The sequence below is a fragment of the Ruditapes philippinarum genome, unplaced genomic scaffold (genome assembly GCF_026571515.1).
Source record: "Ruditapes philippinarum isolate M1 unplaced genomic scaffold, ASM2657151v2 ctg1666_1_1_1_1, whole genome shotgun sequence".
Lineage (NCBI taxonomy): Eukaryota > Metazoa > Mollusca > Bivalvia > Venerida > Veneridae > Ruditapes > Ruditapes philippinarum.
The window spans coordinates 99,784-124,978 of record NW_026852677.1 but is presented as its reverse complement, the minus strand read 5'-3'; the positions used below and the strand labels follow the sequence as shown (position 1 = coordinate 124,978).

General features: G+C 32.5%; 1 protein-coding gene across 1 annotated transcript in view; it reads right to left on the bottom strand.

Moving 5' to 3' along the window:
- LOC132721012 (adhesion G protein-coupled receptor L4-like) overlaps positions 1 to 25,195 on the bottom strand; it is a 59,017-nt gene that overhangs the window by 13,429 nt on the left and 20,393 nt on the right. The window contains exons 3-12 of the mRNA XM_060705263.1: positions 21,869 to 21,943; positions 19,557 to 19,667; positions 17,101 to 17,283; positions 5,100 to 5,276; positions 4,097 to 4,270; positions 3,040 to 3,213; positions 1,782 to 1,958; positions 1,481 to 1,572; positions 871 to 1,074; positions 285 to 356 (exon numbers count right to left, since the gene is read on the bottom strand). Coding sequence (XP_060561246.1) covers positions 285 to 356; positions 871 to 1,074; positions 1,481 to 1,572; positions 1,782 to 1,958; positions 3,040 to 3,213; positions 4,097 to 4,270; positions 5,100 to 5,276; positions 17,101 to 17,283; positions 19,557 to 19,667; positions 21,869 to 21,943 — 1,439 coding nt within the window. The remainder of the gene's footprint in view (positions 1 to 284; positions 357 to 870; positions 1,075 to 1,480; positions 1,573 to 1,781; positions 1,959 to 3,039; positions 3,214 to 4,096; positions 4,271 to 5,099; positions 5,277 to 17,100; positions 17,284 to 19,556; positions 19,668 to 21,868; positions 21,944 to 25,195) is intronic.

Below are 25,195 nucleotides of genomic sequence, written 5' to 3'. Positions count from 1 at the left end.
AAATTACAAACATTATGAAAATTACGGACAGGCTAATTGACTGCCAGAGACTCTGAGAAATAAAATGAAAGTGCAATAACTTTTTGCTTGATCAGCATTCAGTCTACTATGCTAAATGTAAATGTATTATTTCAAAAATAAAAATAAAAAAATCAGTTTTGTTTGATTTTTTGTGTTTTTTTTTGTTGTGTTTTTTAGTAATGAAATTAATGTTATATAGTCACTCATTTGAACTTGGTACTTGCATATTATATACAAAGGACGTAGACTCGTCCAATACATACCGACTGAGAAAGAGACTGCCAACTCTCCTGATTGGACTCATCGACAAGATTACTCGCAATTTCTAGGAATTTCTATCGTAGAAAAACAAAACTGAATTTAACATAGCAAGGATAATTATCCAGTTACACTCTATGAAACAATAATTTGTGAGTTGAAATAGAGATAAACCATCCTTATTTTACAGTATTATAATATTATAATTGCTTCATTAAATTACAATAGTCATGTTAGTTGGGGTTTTTTTTATTTCTGAAAATTTAACAATTTTAATTGCATACACGATTTAAAAGTTTTATCCGCAAAGATATAATGAAAATTCAAATAACAAGTCATGTTAGTTGGTTTTTTTTTTTATTTCTGAAAATTTAACAATTTTAATTGCATACACGATTAAAAAGTTTTATCCGCAAAGATATAATGAAAATTCAAATAACAAATTTCATTAGTGATTACAAATCTTTACCATGTGCTGAGATAGCTCTCGTTCTCTTACTAGAAATCTGATTTCAATGTCTAGAATGCATAATAATAAGATCTTGTATGCTACTCATGATAATTTTAACTAAGATTGTATTAATATCATACATCAGTAATGTTTTCGTTTATGATTCCTGAAGATGTTGCCAACACATCCCCTACTGTCTCAAGCAATGAAGATAGAACACTTAATTCTCCATCAGTTAAAGTACTGTTGTTATCAGTTGTTTCATTTACGGTTGTCACTTTTAAAATTTCCTCTAAGACAGTATCAACTTCATCCCCGGTTGCATTTTTACTCAGCGTTGATACCTAAGTGTACACAATTAGTCAAATAGCACTAATTTATTTTGTATGGTTTTTAGTCATTTTGTAAATTCCAACTTTACTTATGATGTAAGACATAAGGCACCACTTTATTGAGCGGCTGTGTTGACCCTCCAACCTTCAATATAAGCTTACTAGATAGCAAACAAGTAGTGATGAAAACAAATCTTTCAAATTTATTTATATGAACAGTTTGTAGAAGTGCTTACTTCAATAAATAAAACACATTATTTTAGTGACAGAATAAATGTGAATAATCTTCAATCTTAAAAATAAAGTCATTAAAATAACAATTCACAATGGAAGAAACAATAAACACACGACGTCGTTTAATTATCAACATTTATGTCACTTAACTATAACAAGAATAAAATTGTATTGGCACACTAACCGTTTCATTAACTTTTATTATCGATTCACGAACGCAATTATATTGGGACAAGTTCCACACCCCTCCAGCACCGCATGTTCTAGATATTGAACCTTAAGTTTTGTTGTAGAAATATATATTCATTTGATTTTTAGGCAATTATACAAATACATTTTGTTACTGAATAGTCTAAGTGTTTCAGCAAAAAGGATTAACTGTAAAATATACATATATAATATAACGCCTTAAATACAATAACAACGTTGAATTATATTCAAATAATTAAGTAAGATCAATAAGAGTTTACAATCAATGATATTACCTTTGATAGAGCAAGATGGAACTGGCGCGCTCCAAGAGCCATTATATAAACATGTGCTTGTATTAGCACCATAAATATCATATCCAGCATTACATCTGAAATTTGCCGTTGCTTTGTACTTAGTGCCAGCAGAGATGTCAATCTCACCATTGCCAAGGGGACCTAATTCTCCACAATCTGAAAATGATTAACAAATGTGACAAGTTTGTTGGTATTTACAAATCATTTACTTTGATAGATTTAATATTAAGTACAAAATAGACTTTCTGAACAAAACATGTCAAATATAAAAATCTGGGAACGTTTCTCTTCAATGATGTATAATATTATGCATATATTGTTACTAATAAAATAGTAAAATAGAAAAATACAGTATCCCTAAAGAAAGCCCAACACGGCAAAATTGAAAATGTTGCTAACTAAAGATAAAGCTATTTCTTCCCCCTGCGATTGCTTTTCAAACAATTCCTCTTTCGTCGGTACCTCTTTTCACCTGTTTAACAACAACTTTAAATAAGAAATAATAAATCAATTTAAAGATGACAAAAAATACGTGCATTTTAACGATGTGTTGCCATCATAAAGGTTGCAACTATAATTTATCCAGCATCTATTATAATGTTCAGCCAAGCACATTTTCTATAACTCTTGAAATAGTGAAACTAAACAACTATTTAATGGAGTTTAATAATCAATTAACTTCATATTTTAGTTAAATCAAATATTAAGGAGTTAACTTTAAGTAAACAATATGGCTTCGTGTTACTCCATCATGTCTTTGTTTCGTACTTGGTTAATATATTCATTACATATTGATACAAGCACAAACCTATTATTGAACAGATGGCAGTATCCCAAGTCCCATTTTCACGGCATTGTATAGCAATTATACTTGCAATATATCCTGTTACACAGTCAATAGGAGCTATTGAACCAAAAGAATAATTGCCTTCTTCTTGTAAATTTACTTTTCCGTTTTCTATCGTTGGTGATGGTTCACAAACTAATATCATAATGTACCAACAATAGATTCAAGTAAATTCTTGTTCAGTGCTAAGATCAAAATATTAAATTCTGTTACTAATTTAATGTAAACATTTGGACATATAATACCTAAGGCTAGACCAGGATCAAATTACGATATTTTTCAATAAAGCTTGGTTCAATATTAAAATAATATAATAAAACGAAGCCTTCACTACCACTTCATTTAAAAAGACAAAATAGCAACAATAAATTGCAAATGTTAAAATATTACCGATTAAATCGCATGTAGCATTTTCCCAGACCCCAGTATCACGACACTGTATGGTTTGCACGGAGGAATTATATCCAGCCTCACAGAATATTTCCGCTAATGCATCATATGTTGTTTTTCCATCTTCGAGTAAAGCTACGTTTCCGTTTGCAACTTTTGGGACAGTACTACAATCTAAACAACAATCCTACTCTTAAGAATATTATATTGTAACATATGATTTGCTTTGGAATTATCGTACTGTAAATGCATGTATGTATATACGGTATAATTATTTGTGTTTGCTCTTAAAAATATGTATCTGCTTTAAAATAATATAACATATTTTTGAAGATGGACTGTAAAACGTAACCATTTTTCACACAATCTTAATTACAGCAAATAGGTTAAGAAAAAAGTATACAAGTATATTTGATCCAGTCATCTGCGTGAGACACTGAAATAATGGAACAACTACAACATTAAAAGTAACTGTAACTTCAATCTTGTTCAGAATTAAGACTTAGTTTACCATAATTATCAATAAACAATTCATGGTATAAAGGCTAGAATTTTTTTTATCTTTTTATTTAATTTAAAAGATAAAACCCTAAAAGACCCTTTTAGAGAATTACATGGTGGTGTCAAAAATAAACATGGAGACAAACTAACCCTATAAAACAAAGTAGATGAGATATTTTGCTTGTATCAGTTTGTACGTAAATGAGACATAGATGTTAGTGATATATCTGTTATTTAGATATTTGCTTTGTTCGTGTTACGCACGGGAAAGGTTTATGAAGATGTCTTGTAAATTTATTTCCCCGTTTTGTACCGTTGGTGATAGTTAACAAATTAATATCATAATGTAACAAAAATAAATGCAAATAAATTATTGTTCAGTGCACAGCAAAGTATGAAATTTCGTTACTAATTCAATGTAAACATTGAAACATATAAAAAGCTAGCTAGACCAGGATCCAATTACGATATTTATTCAACATTAAAATAACACAAAGCATTCACTACTATTAAACAGGCTAAAAAGAAATCAACAATAAATTGAAAATATTATTACCAATTAAATCGCATGTAGCAATATCCCAGACCCCGGTATCACGACACTGTATTGTTTGTACAGAAGATTTATAACCAGTCTCACAGGTTATCTCCGCTATTGCATCATATGTTGTTTTTCCATCTCCGAGTAAAGCTACGTTTCCGTTTGCAACTTTTGGGGCAGCACTACAATCTAAACAACAATCATATTCTTAAAGCTACATTTAATAAATTTCATGAACACAGAAATAGCAACATTTCATTAATAAATTGGGTTTCATATCGACTCCATATCATATTTTGGTGTCAAGACAACCAAAATGAGTTTTATAAGCATAAACATCTGCAACCTCATTGTGGCGAAATCGGAAGTTCAATTCCTGTTTGCATGAGAAACTCTGCCTTCTGATCATCCGTACATCAATATTGAATCAACAAACATGACTATAAGTAGCAGTCCTAATTTAACGGTATATTTCCGCATTTGTAACGGATGTTTTTATGTTATGCTTAATGCACCGTGAAGCTAAAACGGTTAAAGTGCGTTTGCACATAAAAAGCTCATATTTGCTGTGTTCCGGATAACAGCTATAACACTGTGACGTAGCACATACACGAGCTGACTATAGTTTTCCTTTGCATGTTAAAATTCGTATACGAACTTTAATGTTACCGTGGGGTTTTCCGTTAAAAACGTAATTTTTGAACAATTTTTGGTGAGATTTACAACAATACTGTTAAAAAGCTTAATGATACTGTAGAATGCTTGGTTTTGAGGTCGAAGGCAAAATATTTTTACATATTTATTTAATGTTACTTTAAGAGAATTACATTGTTACAAATTATTTGCGATAGAATTATCGTAAAAAGTGTTTAACCTCCAAGTTATCATTTGATAATTTATTATAACAAAAGGACACAGCAGAACTCCGTTCAAATTCAAAATAGTGTGTTTTCCAAAGAAAGAATTGTTTACTCTTACATTTTCTAAATTGCAAAGAAGGATGAGATTGACCACAAACCTATTAAATTACATGCTGCATTATCCCATGTTCCGAATGAATAATGACACTGTATAACATCTACTGTAGCGTTATATCCTGTTGAACATGAAACATTCGCTATTGTTCCATACAGGGTATATCCATCTTGTGTAAGAGTAATTAGTCCATTAGCGATTACCGGAACTGTCTGACAATCTTTAATTATACATCATGCATATAAAAATCATATTTTTAATCATAATTCTTTTTCAAAGACAATTTGTATGAATATGATAGTTCTGCACCCAGTAGCGGTACGATATGTAGCCCAGAAATGAGTTCAATGTGACAGACAAATTATAACATGTAGAATATTTGTGTAGCAACTCAGTGTCAAATCATGCGACATGTCCTATATATTTCACCACCAGTGACGCAAACTATTGTCAATGTCAGAAACAAAAAGCTATCCCACCCTCAACCTTATGTTAGCTTTTTGTCCCTTAGTGCGAATGTAATCATCCAGTAACCTTAGTTTTGCTCGAGACATTGTGTGGTCCAATGATGGTGAATTCTTTTATAAAGTCTATTCTACTCTTATTCTATCAATATCGATTTGTACATGCAATCCTCGTTAGTTATACACTCCGTTGCGTCCGATTTGACCACTGCTTACATGGTGTGTAAAACAATTGCATAACAGCGGCGATAAAAAGGGAAAAGTACGGAAGCAAGTGGGGACCAACAACGTAACTAATCTTTCTTATACTTGGTCAACTGTGCACAGGAATAAGTATGGGTGTTAATTTTGAATACATATAGAGAACGTATTGGTTCTGGACTTTCTTTAGGGATTCTTATTTTCTCTATTTTATCGCCACATCAGCGTTTTTGTGCAGTGTGGAGGCTACAAAAAGTCGCCCCGTACATTCAATCAGAGATGTTATATTTCCGATCCTTAAAGATCGTTCAGCACGACATTATTGTTGTGCTTGTGGTATTTCTAGTTTTAACTTTTCGGCATTTTCTAGTTGGGTGGTTCCAATATTCCTACTTTGATAATTTTGAATCATCCTTAGGAACTGTTGCCTGCTTTTTAACTTTGTCTTTTGACGTCTTATCTGTGATATGCAGGCTTCATAACCTCTGATCCCCTTTGAAAATTCCATTTTTTTAGTTCCGCCCATTGTTTTCTCGTTTAGGGCACACGCTTTCTATTACTTGGGGACATACGCCGCTTTTCATGGAATGGCACGCATGTGTCACGTTAAAGGTTCCATGATAACCGCCGTATGAACACATCTGCGGATGTTTCTAAATTCAAAATTTTACAATCTCATGTTTAAATGTTGAATTCTGCTTTAGCCGGTGCTACCGGGCGTGAACGGTAATTTGCACTTTACATTACGTCCATGAACAGACTCAATCAAACCGAACCTGCAACATTTTCAATTATGTTATGTTGGACATTCTTATAGGGATTCTTATTTTCTCTATTTTATCGCCACATCAGCGTTGTTTATGCCGTACGAAGGCTGTAAAAAGTCGCCCCGTACATTCAATCAGAGATGTTATATTTCCGATCCTTAAAGATCGTTCAGCACGACATTATTGTTGTGCTTGTGGTATTTTTAGTTTTAACTTTTTGGCATTTTCTAGTTGGGTGGTTCCAATATTCCTACTTAAATAATGTTGAATCACCCTTAGGATATGTTGCCTGCAACATTTTAATTATGTTATGTTGGACTTTCTTTTAGGGATTCCTATTTTCTCTATTTTATATCAACCTGGTTGCAAACAATAATTGAAAAAGAAGCAATATAGGCCATACACTACTTCACAAAGTTCTGATAAACACTACATAATATTTGCAACCTTAACTGTTCAAACATGTCTATTGTGTGTAAACTTAATGCTATCGGTATTTAATAGTTATATTCATACGAATGAAAATTTTCACTGCCCGAAGATCAAATTATTGTAGGCTCACAGAGAATTCCAAATCTTATTTATGCAAATATTCTTATTTGCCTGTGGATTTTGGCACATACTCCAGTCTATACACACTTTGCTCACTATTCGCAGGCATACAGAGAAAACTTTACCTGATTTTTGGTGACATTGAAACAAACCCTGGTCCAGTTTCTGATGACAGCGAGACGAGAATATTAGAATATGATAAACAAGATCAACAAGGAAAGGCGGCGTTCAATGAAGCCATTCGTGCACTTGACCATCGTTTAATGAGAGAGCTACATGATGTTAATTCGGAAATCTTGTCAATTAAATCTGATATAGCTTTAACAAAAAGTGAATGTATCGAAAATAAAAAAGAAATATATAAACTTAAAAAATGTCGAAATTAAAAAGTAAGGTCGATTTTTTGAGAGAGACCAGAAAGAAGTGCTTAATGTTGCAAGTTTTGGTGAATCTTGGATACCTGATGATCTTGAATTTGTTTCAAGAAAAGGTAATAAAGTGGATGGGGTTTGTCGCATGGTGTTTGTCACTTTCAGGATAATAAGTTTATAATTTTCGAAGGAAGAAATATGCTACGGAATAAAGGGATCAGAATATTAAGTGATGATTTGACGAAAAGGCAAAAGGCAAAAACTGAATAAATTTAAACGTGAGGGGAAAATGGGCTATTTTTATAAAGGTCAACTGAAATTGTTTGAAAATAGTGGCATAAAAACAAGATTAAGTCAATCTGAAAATAAAAATAGTGATCGTATCATTAGCGTAGGGAAAAGAAGGGACGTAACTAAAGCCAGAGTGGAGATTAGGAACCACCAATCTATCCGAAACATTCGGGCTAATATGAAAATAGCAAAAAAACAGAATCCCTAAAGAAAGTCCAACACAACATAATTGAAAATGTTGCAGGCTCGGTTTGATTGAGCCTGTTCATGGACGGTACTGGAAAGTGCAAGTTACCGTCCACGCCCCCTAGCACCGGCTTAAGCAGAATTCAACATTTAACACGGAAATGGTGAAATTTTGAAATTAGAAACATCCGCAGATGTTTTCATACGGCGGTTATCATGGAACCTTGAATGTGAATACTGAGATCAACGAGTTGACTGATACAGAGAGTTTAAATGAAGTTTCTTATATATAGTAAAATGGCCGAGGTTCAAACAACGAGATATCGTTGAACTGTTTATGTTGGAATATAAAAGGCTTTTGTTATAAGACATTTGATACTGAACTTAAAACATTTTTACATAAATATGATACAGTTGTATGCTAACTGGCCAATCACTTGTTGAATCCTTTTTACCAGAATATAATGTACATTTTGTATCAGGTATAAAACATGCATTTGTAGGAACAGCAATGGCTGGTATTGTTGTTTTATATTAGAAAAATCATTCAGCAAAAATATGCACGAGTCTTTCATAATTGTGATTTTAGTGTGTTTCTAAAATTAAATGAGAATGTGTCTAAATGTGAAAAAGAGTATAATTATTGGCTTTATATATTTACCTCCGATATCTTCCCCCATTTTATAGTGGGGAAGTTGGAAAGGTATTGATATGTAAGAAACATTTTTATTACTTTTATGCAAGATGCCAATTCAGGGCATATTATCTGTGGAGATTAAAATGCACGAACAGCTGACAGAAGCGACTTTTGTATAGATGTAAATATTCTTTTGATATAGATGCCTATCCTGATTTTTGTTTTGAAGATAACTTTTTAGGTCCAAGAATTTCTTGTGATAAAAAGTTATGACAAGTTATGTAAGAGATCAAAACAAAGGGGATTTTACATTTGTTTGTCACCACGATTGCAGTGTAATTGATTATTTGTCATTTTCTGACAGAATTTTAGAATTGATAACTTTTTTAAATATTGAATACAGAACTGAGTCATCGCAATTGCCATCATGTTTTGAAATTGAACGTCAAAAAAACAAAAAAAAACGATAGTGTATAGCAAATAAAGTTTAAAATAAACATACCATAAGAAACAGATATATTTTTACAGACACCAATACAACTACTTTTCGTGAACAATTGGCACATGTTATATCGTTATTAACCAATATATGACTGGGACTCGAATCCTGGGACCCTCGGAATACCGTTCCGCTGCTCTACCGAATGAGCTATCCGGCTGTTTACATATTTTCTCCCCTAATTAGTGAACAGTTCTGAACCGTGACATTCTCCCCTGCTATATTGAAATGTGTCATCGAATTTCATAGAGTTACAGAGCAATGTAATGTAGACACTGAGCTATATCAGTCACGGACCCCGTTGGGCGCAAAATGTCATAGGGTGAGAAAAATGTCTGACCAGGACTCGAACCCGTGACCCTCGGAATTCCGTAACGCGGCTCTACCGACTGAGCTTTCCGGCCGCTTACACATTTTTTCAAGTAATAAGTGAACAATTCTGAACCGTGACTTCTTAATTTAATGATGTACGTTAAAAGAGAAGCAAATGTTGTTTAAAAATGTCAAAACTTAATCATAACACACAGCCAAAATGGTTTGATAAAGAATGCAAATCTTTAAAGTATTTGTAAAAATAGCAGACTTTGTATGTTTAGCAGAAACAGATCGGAAGAAAATTTTAAAAAATATTTATCGGCAAAAAACACATTTAAACAGACGTGTGATTTTAAACAAAAAGGTATTTTACAATAAACAATTAAACGAGCTTAAAGATTCGTCAAATAGTACAAAATTATCCTGGCATAAACAGTAAGGTATTTGCAATAAGAAAGCATATTGTTTTTACTCGATAACTTTGAACGAATGGGAGAAATCATTTTAAATCATTATTCATTGTTATTGACTATGAAATTTTTGAAGAGATTGACTCAATTTTACCAGAGCATATAGATAATGATATAGAGTTTTCAATTTTTACATTGGAAATTGCAGACGAAGAAATCTTAAGGGCTGTCAAAGACTTTAAAAGTGGAACTAAGTGGGGTGAAGATGAAATTGTTCCAAAAAAATACCAATGGTATTGATTTATTGATTCCTTTAGTTAATAAGATATTTAATAGATTATACAATAATGGTGAGTTTCCGGAATCATGGAGTAAGGCAATTGTTGTTACTTTACATAGAGGTATTTCTTTTTTAAATATATTTAGCAAGTTTATACTAGTATTTTGACACAGAGATTAACTAATATATTTATATGTTTTATAAAAGTAGTCAACCTCAAGCTAGATTCCGAGAAGGTTACTCGACGATTGATAATGTTTATGTACTTCAAGCAGTTATTGACAATCAAAAATGAAAGTCAAGTGGTAAACTTTATGTAGCATGTATTGATTTTATGAAATGTTTCGATTTGATAAATAGACATATTATCTAGCAAGTTTTAAAACAAGCCAGTTTAAAGGATAATTATATAATGCAATGTTTGGTATATATAGGTCGGTGCAAACTTGTGTTAGAAGTGATGAAAGGCTTACTGAATATGTCAGCTGTTCCATGGGTCTAAAACAAGGTTGCATGTCTTCGCCAATTCTATCTTTAGCTTTTATTGATGAATTACTTAAACGAATTGAAAAAAAGTGGAATCAGAGGTACAGTACGCTCACCGCGGGTTTTGCTTTTTCCACGATACCACCGCGGACGATTTTTTTTTTATCGCGGACAAACGCGGAGGTTCGTCCGCGATGAGAAGCCTAATTTCCCCGCGATCCCCGGTGTTCAGTTGTTTCCACCGCGGACAAAATTCTGACGACCGTTCTTCATTCATCGATAAAATCACTCACCCGTTTCCCGCGGGGGAACGCCATGTTCAGTTGGTCAGTATAAATTAACCTCCAAAAATAATAGACGTTTTATTATTTTTAACGTCATCTTTTTTACACAATGACTTGAAAATTGACCACAATCGTCCCCTTAAATGTTATTATACGTTAAATTATTTGAACGGAATTTGAAATAAAAATAATTACAGCTGTACCTGTTTTTGTTGTTGTTTTTAATATTCAATTGTATGTACTTAAAACTACATGTTGTCTACAAATACAATTATTCCTATGAACAATATTATCTTAAGATAAAAATAAAGTGAAATATTTTTAACTTGAAGATCGGTCGATGGAAGTTCTTAGAAAATAACTGCCATGAGCTGGTTTGCCTTATATACATGTATGTACATGCATACTGTTCATAATAAAATAACAAAAAGTATAACGTCAAGTTTAACAAAATTTTGCAAAAAAATCTATCAAAAAATAAAAAAGAACAAACAAACATACTACTAAAACAAAAATGAAAATAAACTTCAACAGTTGATACAAACTTTAAAACATATACATTACGCTCACACCTGTAATTAGATAAATCAAGAATATCATTTAATGTATATTTTGGTGAAATAAACGCTTTCTTTTAATGTTCCAAATAAAATATAAGACATTATGATCAACATGCAAATAAACAGAAACAGTAAAACGCATCTGACAATTGAAAGAGACGTCCTGGAATATTGCCTGAATAAATTGTTGAGGGTTACGTTTTCAAAGTTTTTAAATAAGAAACAAAAGCTGGCATATAAATTGTTGCAGTATCTTTTTCATAAATGTCATATGCCGAATTTTTCATCATTTGACTTCAAGTTTCTCACTACCATGAAATTGCGACGACAATTATTTATCTTGATGTCGAATACATATTATACATTACCCAACACAATAACAAGAAGAAGAACAAGAAATACACTGCATTTGTACATGTACTTTTATTACAACAAAAAAGAAAACAAACAAACAAATTTTACATATAGTTATATGTACAGTACATGTTACAGTACGTACGTATACTGATGTTTAAATACAGTGTTTATTTTTTTAAAATTTTAAGGTTTCCACCGCGTTGACCGGTGTTTGACCGCCGCGTTCCTCCGCAATTTACCACTGCGTTCCGGGGGGGGGGGAAACGGTTTCAGCCGCCGATTTATGTCCACGGTGGTGAAAATTTTCTGTCCGCGGGGTCACGCGGACAATATCTGAGCAAATTTTCGTCCGTGGTAAACCTCATCCGCGGGGTCACGCGGGTTTTGGAAAAGCCGCGCTAAGCGTACTGTATTCAGGTATTTCCAGATACAACCGAGTTAAGATCTTTATTTGTGGAAGATTTGGAATTAGTTGCAGATATTGTGGTTGGTCTTCAAAAGTTATCAAATTTGGTAAAAAAAGTATGTGATGAAAAAAAATGTTAAAGTCAATCCTTAAAAATTTAAAGAAATGGTGGTTAAGAATGGTGGAAATTTAGCGAAAAGCAAGAAATAGGTTTAAAATAATCAAATTCTTGCAGTAATAAGCAATTTTAGTTATGTAGGTGTAACTTTAACACAACAGTTGTCCATAAACAAAATGGCAAGTGAACAAGCATCTAAAGCAAAAAGAGTGCTTATTTGTATATTTTCGCAATTTTGCCGGCTCGCCACGGCGAGCCGGTATTACGGTAGGATTTTACTAAGAAACAACCCCTTAAACTCCGAATCCATCCAAAAATTTAATCGAAGCTTGGCTTCCAGCTTTCTACAAAATTTATCTGTCAGGGCTGGAATCCAAAATTATTTAGCCAATTAAATTTAATCTTACATAGCGTCAAAAAAACCTTCAATTTTCACGCCATTTTTAAAAAGCAGCAAGTATTGCTTTGAGCGCAAAGATAAAATGATGATTAAAATGTTTGTTTGCATGAATTCTTTTCAATAAATCATATTTACACTGACTTTTGATTTAGCGATTTCACCTGTTTTCTCTGTAGTAAGTTTTCGTTTGGTTAATTAACATAAGTGTACATCTGGTTCTGTGCATTTTTTTCCGGTCATTTTATCCTTTCCGGTATTAAGGTTCGCGGGGGGAGGATCCCGGGATCCGGGACGCCCGGGATCCGGGATAGTATTAGATATATATGGAAAAGGAATAAACTATATTTGTGTGGATTATTGTCGTTGAATCTTTGTACAGGAGATGATCATTATACCAAGTCCTGTTACAATATAATTCCCTTTTATGCTCACTATGAGCAAGTTGTGTTCTGATGAGCATAAACAGGCATTGAGATCCCTATTCATCTGTTGTCACTAATGTGTAATTTAATTTTTCTTTAAATGATATCTATGAAACATAAGACTGCACATTAACCACACTACACGAGTCCCCTTTCATAGTTGTTCATATTGTTCTACACATAGGTCAAGGACACGTCTTATATAGAAACACATGCGCACGCCTTTATACCTTATTAATGCCTTAACCTTAAATATTTGGCATGTGGTATTGCCTTGTTGACCACTTTAAAATTTTGTTCATGTACCTACATCATATCCATTTGTTTAAAATGCTTCACATACCAAGATGAAGTGGACATAATTTTTAATAAAATGCTTAGGGAAAATATATTTAAGTCTAATTGATATAAACTTCAATGCCTCCATTTAATATTGAATATGTACCAATGCCTTTAGAACTTGTACAAATCAAATATTAATCATGCCCCATGAATCTAAATTCGCCCACACCCAAGCGAGTTCTTCAGTGATATATTCCTGTATAGGACTTTTGTCTGTCACTCATACCAATACTAAATAACATATTACAACTTAACTTCGTATAAAGAGACATCTTTATGAATTCTACCTATGTAACATTTTTTTGGTTCATTTGAACTGGCCATATAGTAAATGTGCATAGACATAGGGACTTCATTCTATCGGTTTTCATGCATCTTCATATATACTCATATTCCTCTTTGTTAAACTGATAGAACTGGCTTCCGTTACTTTATATGTCACTTTATTTTGATGTTGAAGTCATTTCAGCTAACAGAACTGTCATTTTTACATTTAAACACACCCCTGGAAAAAAAATTACGAAGCGAGTCGCTACTAGCTTTTTTAAAAGCTAGCCTTGTATGACTACGGAAAGTTACCCCAAAGTATTTTTTTATGTGTTCGTACTTATTTTCAGAAAGTCACATTTTAGTGGTTACGTCACTTGTATAATGATTACGTCACATGTCTAAATATAGATCGTCAAACTATGATTTTAATGCATAATAACACACACTTTCGGTTCTTCTATGTTTAATTGAAAAAAATGCTGGTCGTGTTAGAAAATTACTCAACAGAAGTGAAAATTAGAAAATTCACAATTGCTCTTGCTAAACTTCTCTTGTCCTCCCATAATTTAGAAATTGAAAAAGGTAGATACCAGATATTTTAAAAGAACACAGTATATATGTAAATTATCAAAGCAATTTGGAATGAAGATCTTTTTGTTTTAGTTTGTATAACATTGTCTTTGATAAGAGAAAGGTACATTGACGAAATTGTTTTTATTAATCCTAATAACCACAAATTAAATGGTCTAAAGTGCTCTGGCTCTGAAAATGTTGTAACAAACTTAGGTATGTGTGCATATTATACATCAAAAGAGAGAAATGAGATATATGGGTAATACAGATACTGACTGTTAAAAATTATTTTTGATAACTATTGTTGATAAACTTACTATATTGTTGATATTATATCTATTTAATCATTTTGTATGTTGTAACACAATACCTAAATTTGAAATCGTTTCTATAAAATATTTGCGAATATGCTTATAACATCATTAATGTTACTTTTAAGGAATCGAATAGTTTGTTGTTTTCAATTTTGAAACTTCAGTGTTGACTTAGTTTCTACAGTGATGTATTTACTGTTCATTTCGGGCAATGTTGTACGAAATAGTCTTATCAAAACACTATTGGCCTTGAAGTTATGGCTATAGAATTTATTTCTTATTTTGCAATAAATAGCCATAAGTGAAGATCTTATGTTTTGTTTTTCGTTAAGATCGACACGCACCTTTGTAAACTATTAAACAATATTGTGTGTGTTTTAATAGAAACATTATTATGAACCATTGTACATGTTATATTCCAGTTTATGATTATGATATGTTTCACTGTGAATCGTACGGAGGTATACAGTTTTGTATTTATCGATTAATGACAAAAGTATGTTGTTAATTTACGTTTGTCTCGTGAGTAATTGCCTGCAAGCATTCTAGTTAAAATAATTTTATTGTTAAAAACGTTTTATTTGCTTAGTTTTGTTTGTTTTTTGGGGGGTTTTACGTCACATCGACACAGTATAGGTCATATCGCGACGTTCCAGCTTTACTGGTGGAGGAAGACCTCAGGTGCCCTTCCGTGCATTATTTCAGGCACGAACGGGTACCTGAGTAGAACCACGGACGTTCCGTAAGCTAGCTGGAAAGCTTCCTCACATGAAAGAATCCAAAGTTCCTGTCGGGATTTATTTGCTTAGTAAAGCCACAAGCTAGATAATTATATTTCCATTCCAAACTATATTATCAAAGATGTTTTATATTCATTGTGATATCAATTCAAGGATTTGCCCTCGGTTAAACATATCAAGTTGAAATAAATGTAACTTGTTCAAAGAATATGTTTAATTATCATTTATAACGATTATTATCGATCTGTGCTGGCACCATTCAAGAAAGTTTATCTTAATGTATATATTGTTGTAATAGGTCGTTGGCCAATATCAATATTATCATTGTTATATTCTATCAATAAGAAAATATATGTATTTACATAAAGTTTCCTAATCAAAAACTGGTCATCTTTTGACACTTGAAATTCAAGTATGTCATTAACATACATTCATGCATGTAAATGCATATATCCATTTCATCAAAATAGATAAAAAGTGTTTTATTTAATATTTCACATTGATTAAGTACTTTTTCGTTCATACTAATAGTTAAAAGCAAAAGCTTTACACAGCATACTTCAATACTAGGCATAAGAATAAAAGAAAGAACACGCGACTTTTCAGTATCAGCATCATTGATTTTTGGAGCATGTAATCGTCGTTATTTTTAGCTTTGTAAGTATTCCTGTCTTTAATTGTTGTGAAATTAATCAAAAACAAACTATTTTATATTCTAGCGTAAAACCTAAAAATTGTTTGTAGAACTCTAGATATTTTAAAATTTATTTTAACTAACTATCTATTGTCAGTTTTGAAATAGAGAAAATAAGAATCCCTAAAGAAAACCCAACACCGCAAATTGAAAATATTGCAGGTTCGGTGTGATTGAGCTTGTTCATGGCGGTACCGTCAAGTGCAAACCAACGCCCACGAACCCTAGCACCGGCTTAAGCAGAATTCAATATTTTACATTTTAACTGGTACAATTTTGAATTTTGGAACATCCGTAGATGTGTTCATATGGCGGTTATCATGGAACCTTCAATGTGACACGTAAGTGCCATTCCATGAAAAGCAGCACCTATACGGGGAAACAATGGGTGGAACTAAATAAAATGGATTTTTTAAAGGGGATCAGAGGTTATGAGGCCTGCATATCACAGATCAGACGTCAAAAGACAAATTTAAAAAGCAGGCCACATATCCTATGGGTGATATAACAGTATTTAAGTGAGAAATACTGGAACCACCCAACAAGAAAATAGCCGAAAAGAAAGAATTGTATTATAACAAGCACAACAATAATGTCGTGCTGAACGATCTTTAAGGATCGGAAATATAACATCTTGGATTGAATGTACAGGGCGACTTTTTACAGCCTCCACACGGCACAAACACAAACACGGCGATAAAATAGAGAAAATAAGAATTCTTAAAGAAAGCCAAACATGACAAAATTGAAAATTGTGCAGGCTCGGTTTGATTGAGGCTGCTCATGAACGGTACAGTGAAGTGCAACCAACGTCCACGTCCCCTAGCACCGGCTTCAGCAGAATTTAACATTTAACATAAACTTGTACAATTTTCAATTTTGGAACACCCTGCAGATGTTTTCAAAGTCAAATGTAAGAAAATTAAATATTCATGATCACTGGCAGTAATTATAGGCCACATCTACTGACAAAAAAATAAGAAAGAATAAGTAAGATCCATTTTCAATCTTTGAATTCAACTGTCAAAGAAGACATAAAATGTAGTTATGACTCATAACATGATTATTTTAAAAATCCAATCTAACAATTAAACATAACATTTACCACGTAAGCAGGATAAAATTGACGTCATTTCGGTCCAGCCTCCTTCTTGACATATCATGATTTTACTCACGGGCATATCGTCGGAGGGACAATCATAAAATAAAGAATAACGTTCAACACTGAAGATAATATAATAGTCGAAGTTTATTCCATTTACTTCAAAAACTGGCGGAACTCCACAATCTGAAACAGAATGAGAGATTAACATTCTACAAAGAAATCATTGCTGTATTTTTATAACATTGTAAACAATATAAATGCTGAATTTTTGTGGGGTAAATACTTATCATATACTTATAAACGAAATATTAAGAAATGTGGATGAAATTAATTTTATAAGCTCGACTTTTTAAAAAAAGTGGAGGTATTGTTATAGTCCTGGCGGCGTTATCGTTGCCGTCCGTAAACTTGTACCTGGATTATAACTTAGTGAGCTTCACTCATTAATGACCTTGACTTTGAAGGTCAAATTATTGAAATTTTCATTTTTTTTGCTATCATTGGCTGTAACTTTATTATATTTTTAATGGATTGTCATAAAACTTAAACATACTAATATTCTTGGATAGCCCTTTAAAATAACTAGACAGAACTTGACCTTTACTCATAAATGACATTGACTTTGAAGGTTTGAAAATTTCATTATTGTTGTCTATTATTGGCTGTTACTTTGTTATTTTTGAATGGATTGTCCTCAAACTTGAACTTTATTATTTATAAGGATAGCCCTTTAAGATAACTAGACAGACCTTAACCTTCACTCTTAAATGACCTTGCATTTTAAGGTCAAATTATTGAAAATTTCATTTTTTTGGCTGTAACTGGCTGTTACTTTGCTATTATTGAATGGATTGACTTCATATTATAAAAGAACATTCTTAAGGACAAATTCTTCATGTTTATCAAACTCAATTTGACCTAGGCTCTTTATGACCTTGACATTGAAAGTTAAATTATTGAATTTTCATTGATGTAATGACCAAATATATTTATTGGTGTATATAAATCTTTATATATCACATTATATATTTTTTTTTCTTCTTCTGTAATACACATGCGGATATTATATATGGAAAACATTCATAATTTGACAGAAACTAATGTGACAAGACAGACCTATTAAATTTATAAAAAGGCAACGTTTAGATTTGTACAAACATTTCTTTGTTTGGTTTTAGAAAAAAAAAAAGTTGACCGTTGCCCTCGCCCGGCGGTGGCTCTTGTTTTCTGTATTGTTACTATAAGAAAACATCTTTCACTACAGTGACAATTGTATTCCGTATTTTCATTGGTGTTTCACCGGACTACATTTTTCTAAATTCAGATAATACACACATTTTTAGGGGTGAGGTCATCAAAATTGTAAATGTCAAATATCAAAAATGCATATAATAAACATAATTGTTTTCTATAATAAATGCACGGATTATTTTCATCACGTAGGATGAAAATTATCATATTTCACTCGCGGCAACCGCAACTCTCGGTGCACTTTCATACCACTAAATGAAAAGAAACCCAGTCTTGATCTATAACAATCTTGAATATCCAACTATCGGATATTTCCATTTCATTGAAATGCCGGTTAAAGGTCTCTCTTTTTTACCCCTAAGTAATTTCACTTTAGCACGTTTTCTCTCAGCATTTATTTTATTTTTTTTTTTTTGTTCTTTCTTCTTCTTATTTTTGTGAAGTATGTCTGAGAATTTTTTGACTTTCATTAAAATGTGCATGAAATTAGAAAATATAAGTATAATTTACATTGGTCATTTTAAAGCTAGAATATGAAATCAGGGAATATCATTGATCATTCTAAAATTGTTAAAATATTATAACGTCTAAATTCCTAGATAATCTAAAGGAGTTTGGGAAACTATTTTTTTCAATCAAATTTCAATAATATTTGCGTTCTATGGACCTTTCAGCCATTAAACATTCTATATTTTAGAATTTTACTTACCACCTAATAATAAACTCATATAACAAATTTTGCCGTCCTATAAATTGTATTTTTTTTAGATTTTTAAAGTCTTGTCTATAATAACGAGATCACCAATAACGTTCACGATTTAAGAAATCCATGTGCAAAAGAAACTAGAAGACATTTAATTAAGAAGGTAAAAGCAGGTTTACTCTGGCCAAGTATATTTTGAACAGGTAATGTGGTTAAAACTTCATACTGCAATTTTAGTTTAAAAAGACAGCCTATCAGCCTTAAATAGATTTTCAATACTAAGAATGTACAATTAAAGCAGTAAAATATCGATGTCAATGAGTCTTTCTACACATTAGAAATCGTTAACATGAACACATTGTAAATCCATATAATTCTACATTCTCCTTACTTTGACAAACCCCATCGCAACAAGCAGTGACAAATCTTTATAATTACAAGACACAGTGAACTCTTCTCAATTGAATAATTGCCCGAATGAATAATAAGCAGAGATACTTACCGTAAAAGCAATAATTGTCATATAGGAAATAATTAGGTGGACACTCGCATTCATTGACATTGCTGCAAGTGAAGTTGTTAACGTTCGGACAGTCTGCATCACTGCCACAAGCTGAAATAGAAACAAGACATATTTAATAAATTTAATTTAATAAAAATATTTATAATATACCATTTGTAAAAAAACACGAATGAAACAAGAATGCCGCTTAGGCTGGAATTAATTTGCCCTATGACATATTTTTTAATTTCAAATCCATGACAAACTTAGCCAATTTAAATTCACTTTTTACACATGACTGAGAAAGTTGTGACTTATACAAATGGTACTAAAGTGCGATCATCCAGATTAATTCTTTCAAAGGTTGTTAGCACTCCTTTTAGATCTCGTTCATGCAGGAACGAGATAAAAAGAAAAAGTTCAAGAATATGCATGAACTCTATGCCACCATTCTTAACGGACATCCTGGATAATCCCATGTATATCTTTATAAATAAGACGGATATTACTGCGAAAGAAAATCATCATATTTAAGTCGTAAGTTGCACGATACAAATTCGTTATACTTCTGAGTTAGTAATAATAGAAATATTCATAATCCATTGCAGTAACACATATTGAAATGATACGAGGTAGTTTGCCAATTTGCTTTATAGCAAATAATAGATAGAACATTATGTTTGATAAGTTTGGGTTTAATAAAAATTATCCAGGATGTTCGTTTAGTTTAAAAATCACACAATAGAGTTTACATTTCTTACATATAACAGAAATATATATAAGTTCTTATGTATGGCTGTGCATATAATTAATTACTTATTCCAGCAGTGATCGCCAAATGAAAATGAAATAGGACGTAATTCGATTGCATTTCATCTTAAGTCAAATTTAATCACCCAGTGTACAATACAAACCAGCAGTACATGTCAAATTATATAAAAAACAATCAGGAATCAGTATGCAAAACAAGTATGTTAGAAATCTAATGCTCTTACATTGCTTGCAAAAGTCGTAACTTCGGAAATCAAAAATAAGACAACGTAAGCTTTCAATACTCTTGAAACGGTTCGTATCAGAGTCTTGAATGAGATATTAAAATATGTCAGTGTGATGCAAGTCATACTGTTTACAAATGAGTTAAAAGAGTTTGTTCCTCTTACATTTGGTTCCCGTACAATTGGTTCCCTTACAGTTATTCCCCGCATATTGTCAAAAGATAAAGAACTACTACCTTTTCATAATGTTAAAGTTGATTGATTTGATTGATTGGGTTTTACTTCAGACAGACACAGTATAGGTCATTTGGCGACTTCCAGCTTTACTGTATGAGTAAGACCTAAGGTGCCCTTCTGGCATATTTCAGGCACGACCTGGCACCTGAGTAGAACCACCGACGTTCCGTAAGTTAGCTGGATAGCTTCCTCACATGAAATAATTCAAAGTCCCTGTCGGGATACGAACCCACAGCGGTGAGTGGCAAGTGATTTGAAGTCAACGACCTTAACCACAACAAGTGACAAATTTGAACAATGATTCTTTGTAATCAAGTAATTAACATCAAAAGAAAGAACATCTTAATGGGAGAATGTTCCACTGAATTTTAGGCACAGCGACGCGAGCCACTATTCCACTACTGTCTAAAAAGACAAAACATATTACTTTAACGCTCCTGTCAAGAACGCCGTTTTCACCTTCCTAAATTTTGCTACTGAGTTTATCATCTAACTCAAGAATGCTACGTTTAACGCCATTAACGATTTCTCTCTGGCGTCTGAGATCTCGATTTAAATATTTTAAGCTAGTAAATATGGCCAAGGATAACTTACGGAACGTCGGTGGTTTTACTCAGGTGCCAGTTTGTGCCTGAAATATGCACGGAAGGGCACCTGAGGTCTTCCTCTACCAGTAAAAGCTGAACGTCTCGATATGACCTATACTGTGTCGATGTGACGTAAAACCCAAAACAAACAAACAAACGTTTACTATCACAGAAGTTTTGAAGATATATTCAAGTCAACTTTTGATAATCTAAAAAACAACAACAACTCATTAGATGCATGGGTATGTTTCCTAATTTCTAACAAAAAAAATTATAAGAAGATTGATTTATTTTAACAAAAAGCTATTCGTTAGTGTTTTTCCTTTGATATTTAAAAAATTGTATGCAACAAAACGAGGAATTAAAAAAAAAGTAACAACCAACAGACAAAATATTATTAAAGTTTGTCACCGAATCATTGAAGTGAGTGCAATTTTATCACTTTACCAACTTTTGATAATTTACTGCAAGGATGATTAGCTGAGGTACCTACAGTATATACAATGAAAGTTTTGTAGATTGCAAGTCATGTTGATTTCCTGGGTACAGTTTGCATCAGTGCTACAAGCTGAAATGGAAACAATACATATCCAAATAATAAATAAAATATACATGTATAACTGTAATATACCATTTCTAAAAGTACTAAAACTCGGACACGTTCGGGGACTAAACAATATGACATCAAAATCGGACAATATCTCTGATTTGCTGTGACCGCTTAATGCCGGGAACATCTAAAGACTATGGGTTTAATATAAACAGGCTAGAATTAATTTGTCCTATGACAATGTTGTTATTTTTCAATTTCAAATCAATGGCAACTTTGCAATTTCAAATACACATTTTATACATTTAGAAAATTGTAACCTTCAAAGAATTATTTTAAATGCTATAAGCTTTGTCGTGGAAGGACGTAATGTCTCATTCCCAAGACATGTCGATTACTCGTTCCAACGAGTAAGTAAGCAGTTAACCTCGACATAGCTTACGTTCACTGCTCTTTTTCATTACACAGAGGAAGCGGTTTAAGCAAGAGCTAACACATTTAAAGTAGGTCTACAATGAGCACATTTTCCATTAGTATTTCAAATATTATTACAAAAATACATATGCATAATTTTGTTATCTTATCCAATAATCTGTTGAATATCGGATCTTGTATCTCACATTTGCCAACATCACCACGACACAATTATTTCGAAGTTTTTTGATATATCTTATATTGAATAGTATCGACATTATAATCTTTTGTTCTAGAGACCTTCCGTTACAGAGCAATTAAAATTAGTATGAATTTTTTTCCGTTAAATGTGCGAAGGACATATTTTGAATAGTGGCAAAACTCAATTTCGACATAATTTGCACCTAAAAATTATTGTGTAATAAACTTTTTGAAATGTTATGGACTGTTATAACCAACAATTTTGCAACATTTGCACGTGCAATAAAATTTCCGCAGGTCATTTAAAAACATTGGTTTGTAAAGATGGCTGGGTCGTATTGTGATTTGTGAGAGAGCAAAGAGCCTATTGCAAATTTTTGGGATTAAAGTCTTGGCCTTATTTACTACATACTAGGCCAAAAGATATAGACCTTAGACGCTTGCGAGAAATTGTTGAGGTAGAATAAATGTGGCTTTATTTTTTGGAGAACGAATAAACTAATAAACTCAGTTGCAAAAAATGGGTAGGTGAAATCAGAGATTCGACGTAGGGGCAGCGTTAAAGAGTTAAATACACTATTTTGTGATAGGAATGGAATAGTAGCCCGCGTCACTATGCCAAAGAGGGGTAGTGTCACTGGAACATCTGATCGTGACCATGTTTTCACTTCTGAAGTTAAGCACTAGATAACAAAGAACCCAAGTTCAAGGGTGCACATGATCAGATAACTCCATGATAATCAACATGCGCACTAGTTAACTTTGATTCAAGTTTATCTAGAGGAACAGAGACATGAGGTTTTGCTATATTCCACTAATAGACTTGACCTCCCTTGTTTGTGGCTTTTTGGTTTTATTCATACATTTAAAGTTGTCTTTGCGGTCACCGGTTCGATTCCGTAGTGCCTTCGGAAGCATTCTCTACCAGTGTATAAAGATTATACCATAAGAACCTTTCAAAACGGATTTCGGAATTGATTCAAAAATGTTTAACCTTTTACCCCGTTTTCATTGAAAAGCCTCCTGCAACAAGTTCAAACTGCTATGAAACTATGAAAAATGCTTCAATACTGATGATACTTGGTACAAATGTTGACTAGACCATAACCTCTGTAACAGCATGCTCAATTGTAAATTTCCTGTTACCATGGCAACGGGGGACGTCTCAAAATTGCCAAAAATCACTATTTTGCATTTTTCCCCATCATAACTGATTTCAAAGTGCTGCAACTTCTCAATGAATTGAGATACAAAATGTATTAAAAGGCTTTTCAGCGTCGGTTACTTGTTACTCTAAGAACAACCTTAGGCCATTTTTAGTCTGTCACATGTCCAAAATTTTCTTGGCAATGAGGGGGACTACCGCCCCCCTTCAAACCCTTCAACCCCCCCCAAACAGAAAGGGGACACATTCCCCTTCTGGTAACACCCTGATGAAACATATGGATGGGGGGACGGCGCCGAAAAAGTGGTCACTTTTTAAACAACATTTCTAAACAAAAACAGTGATTGGGGCCTAAATAGGGCAAATTGTCACTGTTTGAGGCCTCAAAAGGGGGGGGACAAAAAGCCGTCGTCAAAACACGTCTATATGAGGTTAAGGTTAAGCCGCTCGTATAACTTGATGCGTTGTAAATCACAGACGTTTTCAAGATATAGTCGAGTTAAATCTTTATATGCTAAAAACAACAACAACAAGTCATAAGGTGCATGGGTATTTTTACTTATTTCATACTTACAAATAAGTTGACGGTTCATTTTTTGAGAAAAAATTATAGTTTTGTATTGTTTTCTTAAATAATGAGAAACTAATATGCAACAGAACGGAAACAAAAACAGTAAAAAAAAACACCTGGTCATACCCGGAATGTAGGTCAAACCCATCCTTTCAACGTAATAACGGGAGGGTCTTTTATATTACTTAAAAATTCCATAACATCAGAGCCCTAGCCTACCTTTAAGGAACTAAACAATTGGGTCATTACAATGTAGCCGCTTTTGTATTACAGAACAACAGAGGATTTAACGATTATTTTCATTCTTTTCATTCCTAAATTAGTTCCTAAATATTTCCTGTATCATATGACATCCGACACACCTTAAATAACGGAAAATTCAATTATTGACCTTACCTACATTTCGTTCTTTTAACTACAAAACAATAGAGATTCATCATATTTTACACGCGGGATAATTTAAGATATAACACATGAAAATTATGTCGCCACGCACTATTTCTATTTATATTCATCTATATATATTTTATATGTTACCGCACCTAAATTGTTTATCATGTTTTCGATAATATTATTTTTAATAACCACGGTCACTGTAACTTTATACCCGTGTGTATATAATATTTCACCTTTAACTTTGACAATACGGCGTGTGCGCAGGACGTAAAATAAATATTCCAATACTTTTATGAAAGTAGTCTTTTATCGATATCAACGCTTAAAATTTGAATAAAGTTTCATTGAAGACATATTTTACTCATTTTATTCGTTTGATTTTGTACACATATTGCGTGAAAATAATAATATGGCTTTTTATAATCGATAATGTCATAATAGTACATGTATTACGGTTTCAACTCGATTCAGATTGTCACATCATCGTTTGTTTTATTTTTTTCAATTCCTTCCTATAACGGTA